Below are 19,900 nucleotides of genomic sequence, written 5' to 3'. Positions count from 1 at the left end.
TTTTACTGTATTTTTGTTTGTAAAGGTTCTTTTACGAACCATTAACAAATAAAACATTTTTTTTTAAACCAGAACATGAAATGGCTGAAAAAAAAGGAAAAGGACCTCAAAAGAACACTGTCTCCTTAAGTCGGTTTGTTTAAAAACATCAATTTGAGCACATGGCCCAAATATGCGTTGCAAATCTGTAAGGGTGGCATTAATGTTGTTGAAAGGGAGTCGGTGAAACCCTACAAACTGACAAGGTCAGCAGGCCCTCTTCATAACTTAAAGACTTCATCTTTGAAACAGACTGGGAGAGAAACTGGGGGAATGGATTCAAATATTTTCCTTTCCTGGGAGGCTCTGTGGGCAGATGGCCAACACCACACAGGGCATTCTTGGTGATGCTGGAGGGAACTTTTACAATGGTTGGTCACATCTTCATCTTCTCAGCAGTAAAGCTGCAACTCTACAAGAAGTCAGTCACAATGTCACATTCCGGCATCAGACTTTACTACAAGCAAAAAAAATGCCTTGCATGCTGGAATGTGACTTTCAAATTGCTTAACCTGTGAACAAGCTGTTCAACCTGAGAAATCGTACTTCAAAATATCAAATAGGAGCAGAAGGATTTTTGCCATGGCCTCATTCACCCGAATATTAATCAGTGATGTGAAACCTTACATCGTAAGAAGAAGTTTTTCTTTCGGCTGCAGGAGGCAGCACTAATTTTAATGCACAATATGAGGCCTTTAACAGCAGAAGCAATTTACACAAGTGCCCATGCATTTATTTTGGTTTACAGTGAAAAAATGAACTTCTTGTTTTGTTAGGTAGGCTACACAGCAGTCCCAGCCTGCGTTTCAAGTTTTGCACAGCCTTCTGTTATTTTCAAGTTTCTCAGTCTCTCCTCACGGTAGCCCTTCAGGAGCTGGTTCAGTAAAGTCTTCTCACTGTCCCTTTTTTTCACAATGAGGGGTGGGTATGGGTTCCCTTTGTACTCAATTACTGCCATCTTCGCCCTGTCGAGGTTTTCTCGGTTGGGGATCTGGTACATACTTGTGTAGTTAGCCTGCTGCAAGGAGTAGCGTGGAACAAGCATCTTAAAGAGCTTATGGATGAGATCCTTCTCCTGAAATAGAAGAAAATTAATGTTATGCTACTATGCTTTTGTATTGCACTGAATCACCACTGTAGAAGTTTGAAAGCAACAATCCTTATCCATGGCATATTGTGCACCTGCCTTGGAAAGGCCGACTGTCTGCTGGGAGGGAATGCAAAAGTAAGGTATGGTGGAAAGAATTCCGGGAAGGAGGGTGCAAGCGCAGGTATGGGGTCAGAGGCAGGGGGGTGCTTTGTATTAATGTGGCTCTAGAGATAAAGCAAAGAAAAGTGTGTGTTGGATTAATATAATAATTGGTATTCTAAAGCAGTTTTGGAGACTTCTAGGCTAGAGATCAAGTAGTGTTTGATGTGTGAGGGGTTTGAGAGTATGCATGGGCAATTACAGCAGATAGGAAGAAATACCTGCACTGCATTTATGGATCTGCCAAATAAATTCAATGAATAGTAATTCTGGGACTGCCAAGCTGACTCCAGAAAGTGGCCTAGTCCAAGGTTAGTATGTGTGAGAATGTGAATGTTGTGGGTAACAAAAAGGCAGGAGAGACAAAATGATTAAAGTAAATGTGATTATCCTTGGTCCTAAACGGGCAAATTCCCAAATAGTAATTCGAAGCTGCCAAGCCGGGGTGGGGGCAGTCAGATGTGGCCAAATCTAGGATATAAAAAAACAAAAAACAAGGTGGCTACACCTTATTAGAAATGGCGCTTCTTAGTTAGCCCCCTATATAAGGTTGCTGCAGGTTTCAAATGAAAATTTCGCAAAAAAAATTGTTCAAGGCTTTATAATGAATTCAAAAAGGATTTTTTGTTACTGGATATGTTTTATTCACATTCCTGTTATTTTCCTTGAAATGTTATTTTTGAAAATTCTAAATTGAGTTTTCATCTCGAGTTGCCAACAATATACAATTGCCAATGCATATCGGATTAACCTTCAGGGCAGTATATAGGCAATATTTAGTTCAATATAGCTCACATTGCATAAATGTCATACAATTCTTCATTATTGCCAGATTTGTAAACAATATCAATTATATTGAACCAGTAAAGAAACACATACCATTTTTTTTGCAGACACAATCCATGCGCCCCATGGTAGAAAGAAAACAAAATAAAACAGAAGTGTGATTTAGTTAGCTTGCAAAATGGTGAGTACTGTCTACATTACTAGACTTAGTGTGAATGCAGGGCCTACCTGATTATATATTTTCTTTATGGATGCGTATACGAGCGCATACAAAAAGTACCCCTGTAGGGAGAGAAACAGACTTTAGCAAGTCTTGTACGTGTGGCAAATATCTGTACACAGATTCTTCTTAGGTGCCATCTCTTACCGTGTGTCTGCTTGCGGGTTCTGCAAAAACCGAGTGAGCCGCAGTTACGCGTGCTCGCGCTGGCTTCGTATTGCTTTTATTGGTTTCCATGGAGATGGTGCGAGGCGGCGTGGTCCAGCTGGAGCACGTACGCCTCGCGCCCCACCACTGGGCGTGCGCCCTGGGGCAGGGATGTCTCCATGGAGACCAAGTTCTCTGGGATGCTTGTGTATGGGCCGATAACGCTTGTGGAGTACGAGTGAAGTGCTGTTGAAATGGTGTCAGTTAGCCTCGTGTTAGTGGTGTAACATGAGGAGTGTTTAAGAATACAGCTTGTGAATGTGGGCCAAGACGAAATCTCAGGCATTAACAGACTGCTCCCAGACTCGTATGCTCAAACTGGTACGCGTCAATTTTAAAGCATATTGTAAAACAACACACATGTCCCCCACTACCATGAGATGCATGGGGGTGATTTGTTCCAAGGGTTGCAAAGACAGGATCCCCCATATTGTTGTGGGGTTATGTGTTATAGTAAAGAATGAAATACAAAATAGGCTAGGTATATGCTATTACTAGATATTTGTAGAAAGCAAAAAGTCTATAATACTAGAGTCAAACACACGTTGCCCCTAATTAATGAGGGGTGCCGTGTCCCAGGATCGGAAAGTTCAGATAATTAGGACTGGAAAGATCATGGATAAGCAATGTGCAGACTTAAAAACTGGAGTAAGCAAAATTACATTGATCAAAGCACAACAAGCAAACATTGTTCAAACCACCAATTTTTACAGAAAACACATAGTTAATTTCTTCATTTAGCCCCTTCGGTGTCAATGAGCTCAGTCAATCAATCCAGAAGGTTTCTCTTTGGTCCATCCTTTTCTGGAAGTTTTCGTGTGGATCTCTTTTCTCTACCACCTCCAAAATTACAAATTGAATTTGGGCCAAGTTGTGTTTTCTATCATGCCAGTGTCTGGCCACAGCTGAATTCAGATTGTTATTCCTTATGCAGGACCTGTGTTCATTCCATCTGGTTTTGGCCACCCTGAGTGTTTGGCCCACATAGTATAGACCACACGGGCATTTAATGGCATATATCACATTTTGGGAGTCGCACGTAGCAAAGCTTTTGCATCTAATTGTCTCTCCCGTGTGTGGATGTTTCACTGATTCACCTTTCATTATGTATCAACAGTTGCTACATCCCAGACAGGGGAATGTGCCAATGCGTTGTGTGATTTTCTTCTTAGTTGCTGGTTTGGTTTTAACAAGCTTATCTTTTAAATTTTGGCTCCGCTGAAATGCAAATGTGGGGACCTCTTTAAACAAATGTTCAACACGTTGGACGCACAGTAATGTGTTCCAGTGTTTTTTAATGATGGATTTGATTTGATTGCTCTGTTGGGAATATTTGGACACAAATACAAGTGGAGGAGCGTCATCTTGTTTAGTCTTCACTTTCAACAAGTCTTCCCTACTTTGAGTTGCTACTCGTGATTTGGCTGCGTTTACTTCTTCCTCTGAGTATCCTCGGTCAAGAAACTTTTTACCCATTTCTTTGATGGCAATATCATAGTCCACTGGATCACTGACCAATCTCTAAACTGGAAGCATTTGGCTGTAAGGCAAGTTTTTGATAAGACTCGGTTGGTGAAAACAGACGTAGGAGCAGGTTATTCCGATCTGTGGGTTTGCGAAAGATAGTAGTATGGTATCCTGTGTTGGTTATGTTGATCTTTACATCCAAAAAGTGGATGCTTTCCCGGGAGTACTCATGTGTGAATTGAATCCTTGCATCTTTACTATTTAGGTATTCAAAGAATACTAATGGATCCTCCTCGGTACTTTTCCATACTCCAAAAATATTGTCGATATACCTGATCCATAGATTTAACTTTTGTTGCCAATGTTGGTTCTGCAGTATGTATTCCGTCTCTAATTTGAACTCCACGAGCGTTATCAGCCCATACACTAGCATCCCAGAGAACTTGGTCTCCATGAAGACATCCCCGCCCCAGGACGCACGCCCGGGGCGGGGATGTACGTGCTCCAGCTGGACCACGACGCCTCGCACCACCTCCATGGAGACTAATAAAAGCAATACGAAGCCAGCGCGAGCATGCGTAAATGCGGGTCACTCGGCTTTTGCAGAACCCGCAAGCAGACACACGGTAAGAGATGGCACCTAAGAGGAATCTGTGTACAGATATTAGCCACACGAACAAGACTTGCTAAAGTCTGTTTCTCTCCATACAGGGGTACTGTTTGTATGCGCATCCATAAAGAAAATATCATATAATCAGGTAGGACCTGCATTCACACTAAGTCTAGTAATGTAGACAGTACTCACCATTTTGCAAGCTAACTAAAGCACGCTTTTGTTTTGTTTTATTTTGTTTTCCTTCTACCATGGGGCGCATGGATTGTGTCTACACAAAAAATGGTACGTGTTTCTTTACTGGTTCAATATAATTGATATTGTTTACAAATCTGGCAATAATGAAGAATTGTATGACATTTATGCAATGTGAGCCATATTGAACTAAATATTGCCTATATACTGCCCTGAAGAAGGTTAATCCGAAATGCATTGGCAATTGTATATTGTTGGCAACCCGAGATGAAAACTCAATTTAGAATTTACAAAAATAACGTAATTTCAAGGAAAATAACAGGAATGTGAATAAAACATATCCAGTTACAAAAAATCCTTTTTGAATTCAATATAAAGCCTTGAACAAACTTATTGCGAAATGTTCATTTGAAACCTGCAGCAACCCTAACTAGGGGGCTAACTGAGAAGCGCCATTTCTAATAAGGTGTAGCCACCTTGTTTGTTTTTTTACATTTACGTTAGGTCCTTGTGCAACGGGACCGATTTGGACTGGCAGCTCCAGCATTGTATCTAAAGCTTAAGAAACTACAGACTTTGATCACTAAAGGAATAAACAGTGTAGTGCGCACCCCTCCACCTTTCATTTTTGCCAGATCTAGGATAGCCTGTATGAAAGGTGAACGTATTTGGACAACAAAAGGGTAGGACATACCATTATGGATCTGTGGACACATTCTAGGATAGTTATACCAGAATAAATGCAGAGGTCAGCATGTTATTGTTTTTTGATAGATTTCTCATAACAGTTTTCCAGCACTGTGGTTAAACGACAAGAACTAAAACATGTAGCTCAACAAAAACATGGTTGATGGAAGCATGTTACAGTCATGGAAGTACCAAGTAAAGCAAGTTGCATGAAGGAAGAGCACAGTTACAGAGGTCACAACAAAGCATTCAGGATTGTAAAAACAAGAGACATCAGAAAGGGATGGTGGGGTAATCAGTGTGGCCAGGCAAGACCCCAAGACCAGCAGAAAAGGGGACTACAGAGTTTGACAGCTGCACGTTTGCTATACCAAGGGTTCTGTGGTATAAATGAGACAAGTAGAGCAGGCCATCTGTAAACTATACTCCCATTCATGGGTCATTACGGTAGGAAAGAGGGACAGCAGGAATAAAAGCTACATGTTTTGGGTGTAAAAGAGGACTTGGTTATCGAAGTGAAGAAAAGTGCTACAATGGAAGAAAGATTCAAGGACCGATGCCAGCAGTGGCCAATTGGCTGATTTATGACTGTGATAAACGGTGGGAAAACAGTAGTTCAGAATACTAAGATTGTGTTTTATCCAAGAACCACCAATATGGCTGTTATTACCCCTGCTAGACTATGCCGGGTATTGTATTGAATGTTTTAAAGAGCACATGTATGCCTCCTAGGAGGCCACTTGGAGCTGGAAATCAGGTAAAGAAAACAAACATACCACAATGCAAGAAGTCAAGCATATGGCAAAGTAAAGCACAACTAATTCTATGATAAAGGACCTTGTACAGCATAAAGAATCATGACGTCAAAAACAAAGTCAAAGTCTAATGTGGGGCACCAGGAATCTGGTCTACCAACAGTTTAGGCACCCTTGTGGGCATACCTAGAAAGTTGCAGGTCACAACCTACCTGGAACCCACAGAAACGCAGAGAAGGGGTTGATGGAGTACTCTGGGAAGGATTAAAATTATGTAGTGTCCCTGGCTTAGTGGTCAGAGGGGCAATATCTAAACATAGGGAAAATGCTACTTCAATGCAAGTAGGGACCCTCCATGTCCCCCAGAACCAGTGCCTGGCGTGGCGTGGCTATACCTTCTTCTGTAGACTTACAGTCCAAGCTACACCAGTCCCCAAGGCATCCACACTCCTGCTCCCACGGGTTTAGAACCTACTTTTGCATCTGGTGTTGTGGAGAAACAACTGCTCCAATGCCTAGTGGTGTCTTATGAACAATGCAGATTCTTGAAATATTACCTTAAAGACCAGCACAGCAAAAACAACAAATGTATGTAACCAAATCAGATTTACTTACATTATATGGTATTATGGGCAGGGGGGGGAAATGAGACTGGAACCCCTCTATTTTGGCAGCAGCTGATGACTAGGGGCCTTATTCAGAGTTGTGCTGTGATCATTATTGCAGCAACCACTCCCTTTTTGTGCACTGCCAGTTACTAGACCAACATACCGTGAGCCAGAAATCGGCCATCCTCATGGCTTTCTCATCTGTGTCGCCTTTCTTTCCATAGTCTATCAGCTGCAAGGAGGACAAAAACAAATTTAGTGTCATTGCTTCACTTTTTGAAAGGTACATGTTCAGATTTGGGCAACATGAGATGCATCAGAACAAGCATCCAAATCTGCTGCACAGGTTGTGGAAGTTCAATGGACCACAGCTTATAACTTATAAAAAATGGGGGAGTAGTCACTGGATCACAGCTTGGAGGAATAGGAGAGGGGATTTGTTGGGTTTGGGGTGTGGAGGTCCTACTTTATTTTTTCAGTCCAGACATTTTTTATTGAAAATATTCAACTGTAAACAAGATGCATACTGTATAAATCACATATCTGTCTTTGGTCTAGTTGAACATCTTCATTTCCTGACAGTTTTTTTTGTTTTAAACATTTTATTGAGTTATAAACACAACCAAACAATACAAACCAAACAAATAGTGTGTATTTCAACAGTTTCATTACACTTTCTTAACTTTTAACCACTACTTCCCTTCTCCCACCCCCCTTTACGAGTCTATTACTTGAAACATTCTGTTTCTGCATCCTGTGGTACGGTCTCCCCCTCTTCGGGTTCTGCCGGGATCGTCTATTGCCCCAAACAGCTCGGCTATCAATGATCTCCAGGCCATCAGGGACTCAGTCTCACCCCCCCACCCCCCAGGGTTGCTCGCTTCTTGCCACACCATGGTTTCTGCTTCCGCCCATTTTTGCAAATCTATCCACCACACCTCCACATTTGGCATGTGGCATGTCTTCCATCCCATGGCAATTCTCCTTTTCGCAAGCACATAAGCCAGATCCTTCAACTTACTCACATGCTTGAGCTTCTGCGATCTTGGGACCCCTCCCAACAAACAGGCCCACACTGTGTCCACTACAAGCTTGACCCCCTTTTTTTCCCCAAGTTTCCCTTTCACTTCGCTCCAAAAGCGTTCTATGACCGGGCATGACCAGAACATATGCATCATGCACGCGTTCTCCTCATCACACTTGGGGCATGCCTGCTGTCCTGCGTTCTCAAACCTTGATATCCTCCAAGGTGTCATGTATGCCCTATGCGTTATATACAGTTGAATCTGTTTGTCTCGCATTTCTAGATACCTTCTTATGATATCCCTACGCCCGTTCCCACATCCCATCCTCCATCCTCCATCCTCCATCGGGGCTCCAACTTCCGTTTCCCAATCCAGTCTTACTGCGTGACCTCCTTCCCCACTTTAAACATCAGAATTTCATATATTCTGGAAATCACGTGGCCCCCTTCTGCTATGTCATATATCATGTCTATGGTGGCATCCGATTCCTCCTCCAGCACAGTTTCAGGCCATATTCTCTTAATTCTCTGCACCATTCTATAATGTGTAATATATTGGCCCTCGTGCAACCCAGTTTTTTCCTGCAGCCCTTCAAAAGCAATACTAGAGTCTTCCCGCCAAATGTCACCCATTGTTGCCACCCCAACAGGTTCCCAGTGGTTCCTGATTACCATTCGTAGCTGCACATCTTCCCCTGTTAATGCAACCAATGGTACCTGCGGAGAGCATGGAGACGGATTCTCCATCATCTGGCATGCCCTACGCCACATCTTCCAGCCTAGTAGCATCATCTTAGGGCGCCCCATCATTTCCGCCCTGGGCACCCACATCAGGTAAAATGGTGCACAATCGCGCCCAAATAACCTAGATTCCGAGGTCTCTTCATCAGAGAGCCATTTGGCAACATCTTGCAACTGGCTTGCCACGTAATACACCTCATAGTTAGGCAATTTTATCCCTCCTCTGTCATGAAAATTCTGTAGCTTCCACAACGCCACTCTATTCCGCGTGCCATGCCATAAAAAATCCCTGCACATGCTATTCAGTTTGGTGAAGAACTTCTTGGGAATCAGGTACGGTATATTCCCAAAGTAGTGTAAAAGCCTTGGCAGAACCACCATCTTTAGCATTGCTCCCGCCCCATCATTGGCAAGGGCAACTTTGCCCAGAATTGCATGCACTTCTCAATTTTTCCATTGGCTACTTCTGTGTTGCGCCTATGCTCCTCTTCCACAGTGTGGTATATGTTTATCCCCAAGTACCGAAATGTGCTGACCGCCCATGGTACTTGTAATACAGGCAATCTCTCGGGTGGAATCCCTATGTACCCCCCTAATGGGAACATACTGGACTTCTGGGGGTTCACCGCTATACCGGATAATTTAGCGTAACTCTCCAGCACTTCTAACATATACTGGAGGTTTTCCTCTGGGTATCGCAAGTACAGTAGGATGTCATCTGCGTATAGGGAGATCAGATGTTGCTCCCCTTTCACCTCGATGCCTATGGTGTCATATTGCTGTCTCAAGTATATTGCTAGGGGTTCCAGGGCCAATATGTAGAGCATTGGAGACCATGGACAACCCTGCCTGGTGCCCCTGCTGAGCTGCCACCTTCCCGATATCACAGATCCCGTCTTAACCCTAGCCAGAGGTTTGCTATATAATATTTTGGCCCACCTTACATATCCAGGCCCTAACCCGTAGCATTCCAGGGCTGCAAGCAGCCATGGCCATTTAACTGAATCGAAGGCCTTAATCGCGTCCAAAACACAATTGCCATTTCATCATCATTGTCACGGCCGCTCTCAATAATTCTATAAAGTCGTCTATGGGTTTTTGTAATATTTCTATTTGGGACATTGCCCGTTTGATCCGGGTGTATTAGTTTGCCAATAACTTTCTTCAGTCTATTTGCTAAGACAGCAGTCAATATCTTACTGTCTTGATTCAGCATCGACAAGGGTCTATAGGAGCCACAGCTGTGCCCAGGCTTGTTAGGTTTGGGAAGCGGTATTATGATGGATTCTCTCAGTGACTCTGGTAAGCTTTCCGTCTCGAACGCTTCATTGAACATTTCTAGCAGCGGGGGAAGGACCTCTTCCACATATACTTTATAAAACTCACTTGGGAGTCCATCTGTCCCCGGAGTTTTGCTAGTAGGCAACTGCCTCACCACCTCCCCTAGTTCTTCTAAGGTAATTGGGGCATCTAGTTCCTCTCTCTCTTCCTCACTTATCTTGGGCAACCCTATGTCCTCCAGCGTTTCTACCATCATAACGTGACTACTCTCACCATCGTCCCCATATAATGCCTTATAATAGTCCACAAATGCCTGATTAACTGCTTCTTGGGTGTCTACTGCGCTACCGTTTTCCCTCTCTATGGTCCTAATTGTGACTCTGGGGGTCTCACTCTTTTATATAACCATGCCAAAAGTCTCCCCGGTTTATCACCTCCCGCATGCTGTCTCTCTACATATTTTTTTTATAATTGAGGTTACATAATCTAGCCCATTATTCTGCGCATTTTTGCTGTAGCCTGAGTGTCAATTCTAACTCCTCTGCTGTATCATCTTCGCCCCTTAAAGCCTCTTCCAGTTTCTCTTCCGTCTCCTGTAGTTCAGCTAAAATCCCGCATTGTAGACCTTTAGATTTTGCTATGGCTACTCCCCTCATCACAACTTTAAAAGCCTCCCATAGTGTTCCCACCGAGTTCACACTCCCAGTATTTGTTTCAAAATAATGTACAATCTCCTCCCTCAAGCCCTCCCTAAAGAAGGGGTCTCTCAATGCTTCCGCTCGTAGCTGCCATGTCGGGATCCTCGCTCTCGGGGGGCAATATTGCCATTCGAGAATCAGGGGCGAGTGGTCCGACAGGACCCTAGCTTTGTACTCTATTCGTGTAATCTCCGCTATCATATCAGATGAAGTGAAGACATAATCCAACCTCGTGGATAACTGCTTTGGGGCAGAATAACTTGAGTATTGCCTTTCCTGGGGGTGTCTCACTCTCCATGCATCCTCCAAGCCAAAGTCACACAGCAATGTCTGTAGCGCTTTGGCAGCAGGGGTCGGTCTGTCCATCTTCCCATCCGACCTGTATACCCTAGGGTTCAGTACGCAGTTGAAATCCCCACCCCAGATCATCGCGCTTCCTACGCATGAGCTCAGATTAGTACACAATGTTCTAATGTACGCCGCTGTGTTCTGGTTTGGGGCATACATATTGACTATACTTATCTCCCTATTTTCCACCAATCCCCTCAGTATAATCATTCTCCCATCCGTCCCAGCTACCACTTGCAATCGCTGAAAAGGGACATGTGGCGCCACCCAAATAAGCACTCCTCTCGCATCGGCAGAGTATGATGAGCCCACCAATACTCCCTTCCACTTCCCAGCAATCGTATCCAACCTTTCCCATGTAAGGTGGTTTTCCTGCAGCAGCGCAATATCTACTTTTTGCCTACGCAGGTACAACATAACTTTATTCCTCTTTAAATAACTGTTGAGCCCCCGTACGTTCCACGTAACTATTTTCATGTCTTCCATGGCCCATACAAATGCCCTTCCTCCTCCCGCAGGTGCAGTCTAACTCTAAGTTCCGATCCAGTATGTATAGGCTCGTTCCCCCATTTCAAACACCCCTTAACTAGAAACACCCTAAACTCCCCACCCCCCCACCTCCCATCCATTCCCCAACAGCTTCACACAAGCCCCTCCCCCCCCCTCCTACCCCAACCCCAACAACTGCCCAGCTCCATCCATGGATCTCAGGCGTCCCCGCGTTTGGTCCTACCTCGGAATCCCAAGCTAAGAACCCAGCAGGGTGTCACTGCACTATCAGTGACCTAACTAAACTCTAAATGGGGGTAGAGAGACTGGCTCCCTTACCAAGCAATAGTCTTAGTGCTCACTGAACATGTTTCCTTCCAACCTGTGCATGCCCACCATCAAGTTGCGCCAATGACTATAATCAAGTCCCATAGTCTTAAGTCCCGACACCTCCAGGTGCCCCTCTATACATTACTTGTCTCTGCTTCCTCCATCTCCAGTCTGGATGTCCAGCTCCTGGGGGCAGCCCTGCATGTCGCGCCATCCCATGCCGTCTTCCGGAGTATCAAAAAACAAGGTTTTGTTTTTATGAAAAAAACTTTCAGCCTTGCTGGGTAGAGCAACATGTACTTGTGGCCCGCTTCTCGCAACCTCCTCTTGACAGACCCAAAGTTCATACGGCTCTGTTGCACCTGCAGGGTGTAATCCGGGTAGGCAGTTATATTTGCTGCCTCTCGTTTTATTGTTCCGCCCTTGCGCAAATGTTCAAGGATTCTTTCTCGATCCCGATAATTGAGGATCTTGGCGATCATTGGCCTAGGCGGATTACCCGGCGGCGGCCTCATCGGGGCTCTATGCGCACTTTCTACCGCAAATCCCTGGGACAAGGCTCCCCCAGTGATCTCCTACATCAGCATAGTCTCGATAAACTCTGTAGGATTTGGACCTTCAGCTCCCTTAGGCAATCCAACTATACGGATATTATTTCTTCGGGCACGTCCTTCCGCCTCCTCAGCCCTGCTTTCCAGGTTGGCCACACGTTGCACCAGGGCATGCAGCTGCAATTTTTGCGTGGCACAGTCTGCTGCGGTCGGGCCCGCCTCTTTCTCAAGGTTCTCCATGCACTCCGCCAGTGTCCTAACATCTTGTCTAAGCAGGTTCACTTTCTCCTGCACCGTCCCAACCTTGAGATCCAGCGCTGTTTTTAATTCCGTCACAGCCAGTTCGAGCTTGGGCTCCCAAGTCACCTTCAAATTGGTAATCGCTGCAAGGACCTCCTGGTTCGTACCCATGGCAGCCATACCTCCAGCTAGTGCTTTGTCTTTGCTCCTAGCTCCTTCCGGGCCAGGAGGGGTCCTGGCGTATTCGTCTAGTGTATGTCGTTTGCTCTTCAGTCTTGGAAGCTTGTTGGACATTTTGCTGCAGCCGGATTTGTGGGTGAGCCCCCTCACTTATGATTCCTAGCCCCAACAGGGGCAGACTACTGTTAACGATTGGGCCCAGGGGGAATTGCTCCAATAGCGTCCCAGCACTATTTCTGGGCCACAGGAATGGGTTGTGCTCTCCCACGTGATCATATGGTTTCCTACTTTGACTCCGCTGGGCCTCAGGTGCGTCAGCTACATGTGCTCCTCTCGTTACCCACACCTCACTGCCCACAACACTGTGGGCATCTGATGTTATTTGTGGTGCTGGACCCCAAGGACCAAGCCCTGCTCCCCGTCGTCACAACCTCAGGCAGCTTATTGTGGTATGTTGCGCACCCAGGTTCAGTGCAGTGGCATGCTCTCGCCGGCTCTGCTGGCTGCCCAGTTTTGCTGGATGGTGTGGTGTCCCTGGCTCCAGTGCTGTCCAGCCAACCATATGAGGCCCTATGGATGATAATTCGTAGGGCAATCCGGCTCCATATCTTGTTGCCACTCCTGTGGTTGCCAACGTGGGTCTCTCCTCTGGTCCGTGAATCCGCTACCAAAGTGTGCTGGCAGTGTCAACCTTACATGTCTGTGATCCCACTTTATATTTCCACACGGTTCCTTTACTTCCCAGACTGCTTCTTCACTTCTGTGGCTTCCGATGGGTTAAAGCGTGGGGACAGTCTTCTGTGCCTGTTTGCTGGCCGAGGCACCGATACAGTGCTGCGCCCGCCTTGCCAGTCCTGGCCCCTGCTTATTGTATGTTGCGCTTGCCGAGCGCTCCGCCGCCACCCCGGCAGCCCCCAAGGGTAGACTGGAGGCGTGGCTCGCTCGCTCCACAAGGCAAGCGATGCCCCGCGCGAGTGCCGTGCAGGTGGCAGCAGCGCGTTGCAGTGCGTACCAGGGGATGTTAGTGGGATCAAACGAACAGCCGGGTCTCCGAACCTTCCACCGCCCGTTCTGTGCACAGCTCGATACCGCTCACCATATTCCAGTCCTCATCTGGCCACGAGCGCACACTTCATATCGGGGCCGCGTCCGTGCTCTCACTGCCCTGCTTCTCTGTCTGCGCCGATCTTCCACGTAGCGGGCCAACACAGTTGTTTCTTGCGGACCCCTTTGTTCTCCCTAGATGTCCGCCATCTTGGGTCCGGGCACTGCCAGCCACCACTATCGCGACAGTGCTCTATGCAGCAACGCCGCTGCGTTCCATGGGTTTCTGGCAGTCTAGAAAGGGGCTCATTACATTCTTGTGTCTGCTCCCTTATTTTTATCTTCCACAGGCTTCTGTTTTTGCACTAAATTACGGATCATTGATGCCACGTCCAGAGCTCCTCTGGAGACACGTCTGCCTACATGGCTCTGTAGCCACGCCACCCCGTGTGGAGATCCTACTTCCCGTCATCTACAAGTACTTTATCTGTGGGGCAAGCAGATCGTCAAGTAATAGTTGTTAAATGCCTCCTCTTTGTTCAGGTATTAGAATCTGTAAACCATCACCTTTGCCCTCGGCTATTGTTGGGGGGTTACTCCTTTATTCACAGTCTCTTATCTGCCAACATGTGGAGGCTCATGGGCAGGTTTATAAGGGCAAAGAAAAATAAAAGAAAAACAGTAAATATGTGGTGCCAAACCAAATAATCTGTGTGCTGCTGGGCAGAGTCAATGAGGCAGCTTTAAGTAATTAGGGGCTGGCTCTCCCGAATAAGTATAAACTTTAAGTAATGTAGGGCCAATCGAGGGGGATATTAAAAAACGTAAATAAAGAGTTGAAATTGTGCGTTTAGAGCACGACGAGGCAATGTGGTAAAAGGTCATACAATTTGAAATTAATTAGGGTAATACGTGGACTAAAAATATGATAGAAGCCAGTTCACCAACCATACACCGGAGCATTTTCCAACATTTTTCACCATACCAGTATGCAAAACATATGCAGACATTGTCACTGAAACACTTTCATGATGTTGCATCACAATATACGTTAGCATTACCACTGTAGACCTTTATGGCACTGGTGTAAAGAGAATTTGTTATCAATGTCATAACAAAGAATTATGTTTTGTGTTAAGTATGTTATTAGCATTTTTCAAACATGAAACAGCCAAATTCCACCCCCCCCACCTCCTCCAACCTCAATTCCCCCATCCCCCCCCTCCGAGCCACGGAGTTGTCTTCCCTCAGCTCTCAGCTGGTAAATCCCCCTTGTATGCTTTAAATTCCCCATTCCATAGTGAGGATATATGCCAGATCTTGGACAGCGACTCATGGATGTGCAAGGGGTTCCAGCGCTCAAGGTCAGTCTTTATGGACGAGATCAGTTAAGGGTAATTTATCTCGTATGTAGAGTCCAGGGACTTTGTAATGTTGACCCACCAAGTATTTAATCTCATCCCATGTCCAGTGAAATGGGGTGCGCCCCTGCACTTCCTTCAAGGCCTCACCATTTAGTGAGAGATTCAATACTTCCCACTTCTGTACGTTCACCACCAGGCCTAACACCCTGCCAATGGTTTCAATCTCTGTGGTAATTGCCACCAAAGAAACTGTCGGGGCCGCAAGTGTCAGGAGCATGTCATCAGAAAAGGCCATAAATTTGTGCACCCCCCCCCCACAAACGGGATGCCCTTTACCGTAGACGCTTCCTTGAAACGCTGCAAGAAGGGTTCCAGATATATTGCGCAGAGCAGGGGCAAAAGCGGGCAGCCCTGCTTAGTCCCCCCTTCTCCAGTCTGGTGAGGCACGAGGGTTGTCCAACCTCCGACAGTGTCACAGAGTCTCTGTAGTCTTTTTGGGGCCCCTCTTGAGGAGTGTCAGAGGCATAGAGCCCCCTAGAATCGCTTGAAGCACTGTAGTATCCCTCTATCCCAGTTACCTCTTCCCCCGTGCTGTTCCGAATCTTCAAGACCGCCTGGCCTGCTACCTTCTGTCCAAGTGTGTAGCTGCCTGCCATACCTAGAGACTTGCCTCACATGACTGCCCGTTGATTTGAACCTAGGTACCAGTATGCACTTGCCACCCTGCAACATGGGGCTGGCCCCATACTATTCTATGCAGACTTTAACAATGCATCCATTTGTAGCTTGCCTCCTCTCTACCCTGTGCCTGGCACCACGCACTTACCCATTGTCTATGACCTTGCATATATGAGTCATTGCCGCCATTCAACTTGTGGCTAGCACCTTGTATATGTATATTAATTTTGACCGTGCAACTGTGTTGTAGCTGCCCCCATGTAAGATGTGATTGGCACCATGCGCTTGTTTACCGATTCTGACCATGCAACCTTATGTAGCTGCCGCCATTCAAGATGTGGCTGGCACCATATACCTGCTAAACCAATCTAAGTATCCAATGTGAAGCACTTATTGTAACTTTATGAAGCAACATGTTTGTATGCCTTCAAATGCACTTATGTAACTAAGTAAGCCTTCTCAACAGTGCCACGATGCCCGAGGGCAGTTGGCGCTTCACAAATAAATAAAATAAGTTGCCTCGCTAAGAGTTTGTCCACTTTATTGCCCATCACGTAGAAATGCTGCCTCGCGTTTAGTAGGCTCCTCTCTGCCCTCAGCAAGTCTAACTGTCCCCCAATCACCCTGTAGCTCTTCAGAGTTGCTCTCGTTGGGCATTTCCCCATACCAGGCAGGATTTTGTTTAGCTGAGACTCTAGTTCCTGTTCCAGCATTCTCACTTGCTTAGCACTAGACGCTTTTAGATCGATCAAATCTCCCCTAATCACCGCTTTGAAAGCATCCCACCAGTTTCACAGGGAGGTGTTGGCCATGGAGTTTTCCCGGAAGTAGCTCTCAATCTTTCCCCCTACTGACTCTGACAACACAGTGTCTACGAGAACCAGTTCACGAGGGACCACTGCCGGAGCCTTCTAAGATGTTGGGGTAAGTTGATATCGCGCCAAGTGGGGTATGATCAGAGAGCGCTATCAAGCCCACAGATACCTCTTGGATATTCCCCACTAACTGAGAGGACACCCAAATATAGTCAATCCGGGACAGTGACCTATGTACGTGGGAGTAGTATGTATATCCCACCTGTTAGTGCCACACATCCAGCAACCCTATCCCTGTAAGCCTGTTTCTGAGCATTTGGGAGGAGGCTCCCTGAGCGACCTGCACCGTGCCACTACGGTCCACCCCCGGGACCCAGGGTACATTGAAGTACCAGTTAAGAATGACATTTCCCTCTGCCATCCCATCTAGTTTGGCCAATGCCACATAGTGGAACCCATCCTGCCCACAGTTTGGCGCGTACACAGTCGCCATTGTGAAGGTGGTAGTGCTGATGCAGTACTTGATAAATAGATAGAACCCTGTTTGTCTCCCTTAGAGTCCAGGATCGTCAGGTTGGGGATGTTCTTAACCGCAATCAGGACCCCTGCTGTTTTGTGCATCGCGTTTGCCTGAAAGATATGTGGGTAAGTGTGTAATTAGAATCTGTGCTGATCGCTCTTTCGGATGTGGGTTTCTTGGAGCGCTCGAAAGTCCAGTTTCTCCTGCCTCAAGACATGATTCACCGTACATCATTTTACTGGGGAGTTCAATCTCCTAATGTTATATGTGAGGACCTTTAATGCTGCATACTCCGTGTCCCCCCTCCTGTGCCCTCCCCAGGACCGCCACCGATTAGCACTGCTACGTGGCCCCTGGTGGCCGTCTGGCACCCTCAGACTTTCAACCAGGTGCTCAACCACTGTCCTCCTGTTACCCACCCCCGCCACTCCCCCTTCTTCCCCCTTAATTGATATCCATCATGAGTGCGTCACAGCTCCCCCACCCAGCCCCGTTCCGCTACCGCCCCAACTCCCCTTCCCCACACAACTAACCACGCCGGTCGGTGGGCCCTAGAGGCACCCTTGGTACATGGCCCTGGCCACGAACCAGAGAATTACAGATCAAAGAACGGAAGCGAGTTACCACTACTCCACCCCATAGAAACTAACATGCCGCCTCCCCATGGCTAACCCCACCACGCCCTCCCCGTTGATATACCCCCCACCTGCTGCCCCCGCCCAGCCCTAGCTGTTCTGGCGATCCAGGGGTCAATGAGTTCCCACAGACTTGTCCCCACCTCCCATGTTCCTGCCGGTAGATCGCTGCCAGTTGCAAGCCCCATCAACCCACCCTGTAACCCCTCATGTGGCGTGTCCTTGGACCTGGCCATGCCTCTCGACGCCGCTTATTCTCTCTCGCCACAGTGGACCATTCCCATTGACGCCTCCTCTGAGAGCTTAGGTTTGAGTCCTCCGGGTTGGTAAACTATCATAGTCCCCAGGCGAGACCACACAGAGACCCTCTTCACATGATGTCACCCGACATTCCTTCCCTTTCCAAGTAAACAGTCCAAACAGGAAGGTTCGACCTTCTCTTGGATCAGAATCTGGACTACAGGAACCACACATTTTATTTTTAGCAAAGTGGAGTGTGAAGTCCTGGAAGAGCTGGACCTCTGCTCCATTAATTCATAGGGAGCTGGCTGTTCATGCTGCTCTCAGAATTTCCTCCTTTTGACCGTAAGATGCAAAGAAAGCCAGAACGTCCCTCAGGCAGGCCATTGGTTCCCTCTCCACTGGACCCACCCTGTGGATTCTGTTTAAGCCGGCCCCCTCGGGGGAACTTCCGAGAGCAGGTTGGCAAAGAATGTTTGTACATTCGTCTTTGGATCTCTATCCGACACCTCTTCCAGGACATTCTAGAGGCATATATTCGAGCGCCGCAACCTCTACTCAAGATCTTCGTATTGGAGGTCCAGTTTATGTGAAAGCCGTGAGAGATGTTACAGTGCCTCATCTGTTTTCTTAGCGCCATCCCATAGTTCCTGGATTGCTCGCTCTTTAGTGTACACTCTCCGCCCAGCTTTGAGAGTTCCCCTTTGATCTCTGTGAAGGCATCATGAAGCAAGACAGACAACAAATTCATTTTTCTACAAAATGATTTATTTCCCTTAAACGTCAGGATGAAGTAAGGCATAACTTGCCCTATGCTAAGGTGGGGTTTCCCTACCTAAAGAAACTAAGGAAAGTCTGTCATTAAAGTCAACTCAAAAGTGCGTCTGTGTCCAAAACCTATACTTGCCCTCACAACTAAAGATATACAATGTGTAGGGATGGCAGCAACCAAAAGAAAGTGTGTTCCAAAATAAAGTTCAGAGCTTCTCCCAGCTCCTGGCTTGTTTTCAGATTCCACTTCCCCCAAGTTCAAAACAGTTCCACAAAAAGGCCTCGAGGTTCCCTTTCCCAAGGTCAACACCATTCACAAGGTCTTGCGGTTCCTTCCCCCAAGAATGCAGCTCATCCAGGTCCAAAACCACAGTTGGTTCAATTCTTTCAAGTTTCAATAATGTTTCCAAATTGCCTTCATTTTATTTATTTTTAGCATTTATTTACAGCACACATAACCCGTAGGTATCTAGGTGCTCGTTTCATTGTGGAAGGGGAGGTTAGTTAGAACGCGCTTTTCCCCCCAAAACAATTTAAGCACGGTTCCTGGATTTGAACCTGTGTTTGCTCAGCGTGGTCTTGCTTCCAAGACCCGCGCGTTGCCACAGAGCTATCCTCCCGTCCCTAAACTTTCAGGCTTTTCAACAGTTCACATATATTGCTCTTTTCTTTAGCACTTCTCATTTAACAGTTTCTGTATCTTGACTTTTCTTGGTTCTTTCCAAGTAGGGGTTACATAGTCTAGGCACATTTGGCCAATCCCACGGTCCACCTATCACAGGTCACGCAACCGATAACCCTTGGCACTTTGCTGCATTCTCATCTTCTCATTGGACTTCCTTGCCAGCACAGGTTTTTCCCTATGTGCCTGTGTTATTAATCCACATTCAATTCCGTTCCTTCTTGGCAGTCTCTTTACCATGCCACAACGTGACTTTCACACAACTTGCTTTGTGGTGTTTATTCCCCGTCACCACCTTGGTTTCACACTGTCCAATAGTGCTTAGTATTCTCTTTCCACTGAATTCACCAGTTCATTACTGGCTTTGACTTTATTCATACTTTCACATTGTCCACCAATGCTAATTACCAATTTTCACTGTGCTTGGTAATGCACATCGCTTT

The 19,900-nt window shown here is 46.4% G+C and overlaps 1 protein-coding gene across 1 annotated transcript in view; it reads right to left on the bottom strand.

The window, feature by feature from the left end:
• Positions 1–747: 747 nt before the first annotated feature.
• MRPL17 (mitochondrial ribosomal protein L17) overlaps positions 748–19,900 on the bottom strand; it is a 58,625-nt gene continuing 39,472 nt past the window's right edge. The window contains exons 2-3 of the mRNA XM_069637663.1: positions 6,990–7,058; positions 748–1,114 (exon numbers count right to left, since the gene is read on the bottom strand). Coding sequence (XP_069493764.1) covers positions 821–1,114; positions 6,990–7,058 — 363 coding nt within the window. The 3' untranslated portion in view covers positions 748–820. The remainder of the gene's footprint in view (positions 1,115–6,989; positions 7,059–19,900) is intronic.

The sequence above is a fragment of the Ambystoma mexicanum genome, chromosome 14, assembly GCF_040938575.1.
Source record: "Ambystoma mexicanum isolate Mex_15411 chromosome 14, UKY_AmexF1_1, whole genome shotgun sequence".
In the NCBI taxonomy this organism is placed as follows: domain Eukaryota; kingdom Metazoa; phylum Chordata; class Amphibia; order Caudata; family Ambystomatidae; genus Ambystoma; species Ambystoma mexicanum.
The sequence above is the reverse complement of the archived record's forward strand: the minus strand, read 5'-3'. Positions and strand labels throughout refer to the sequence as shown.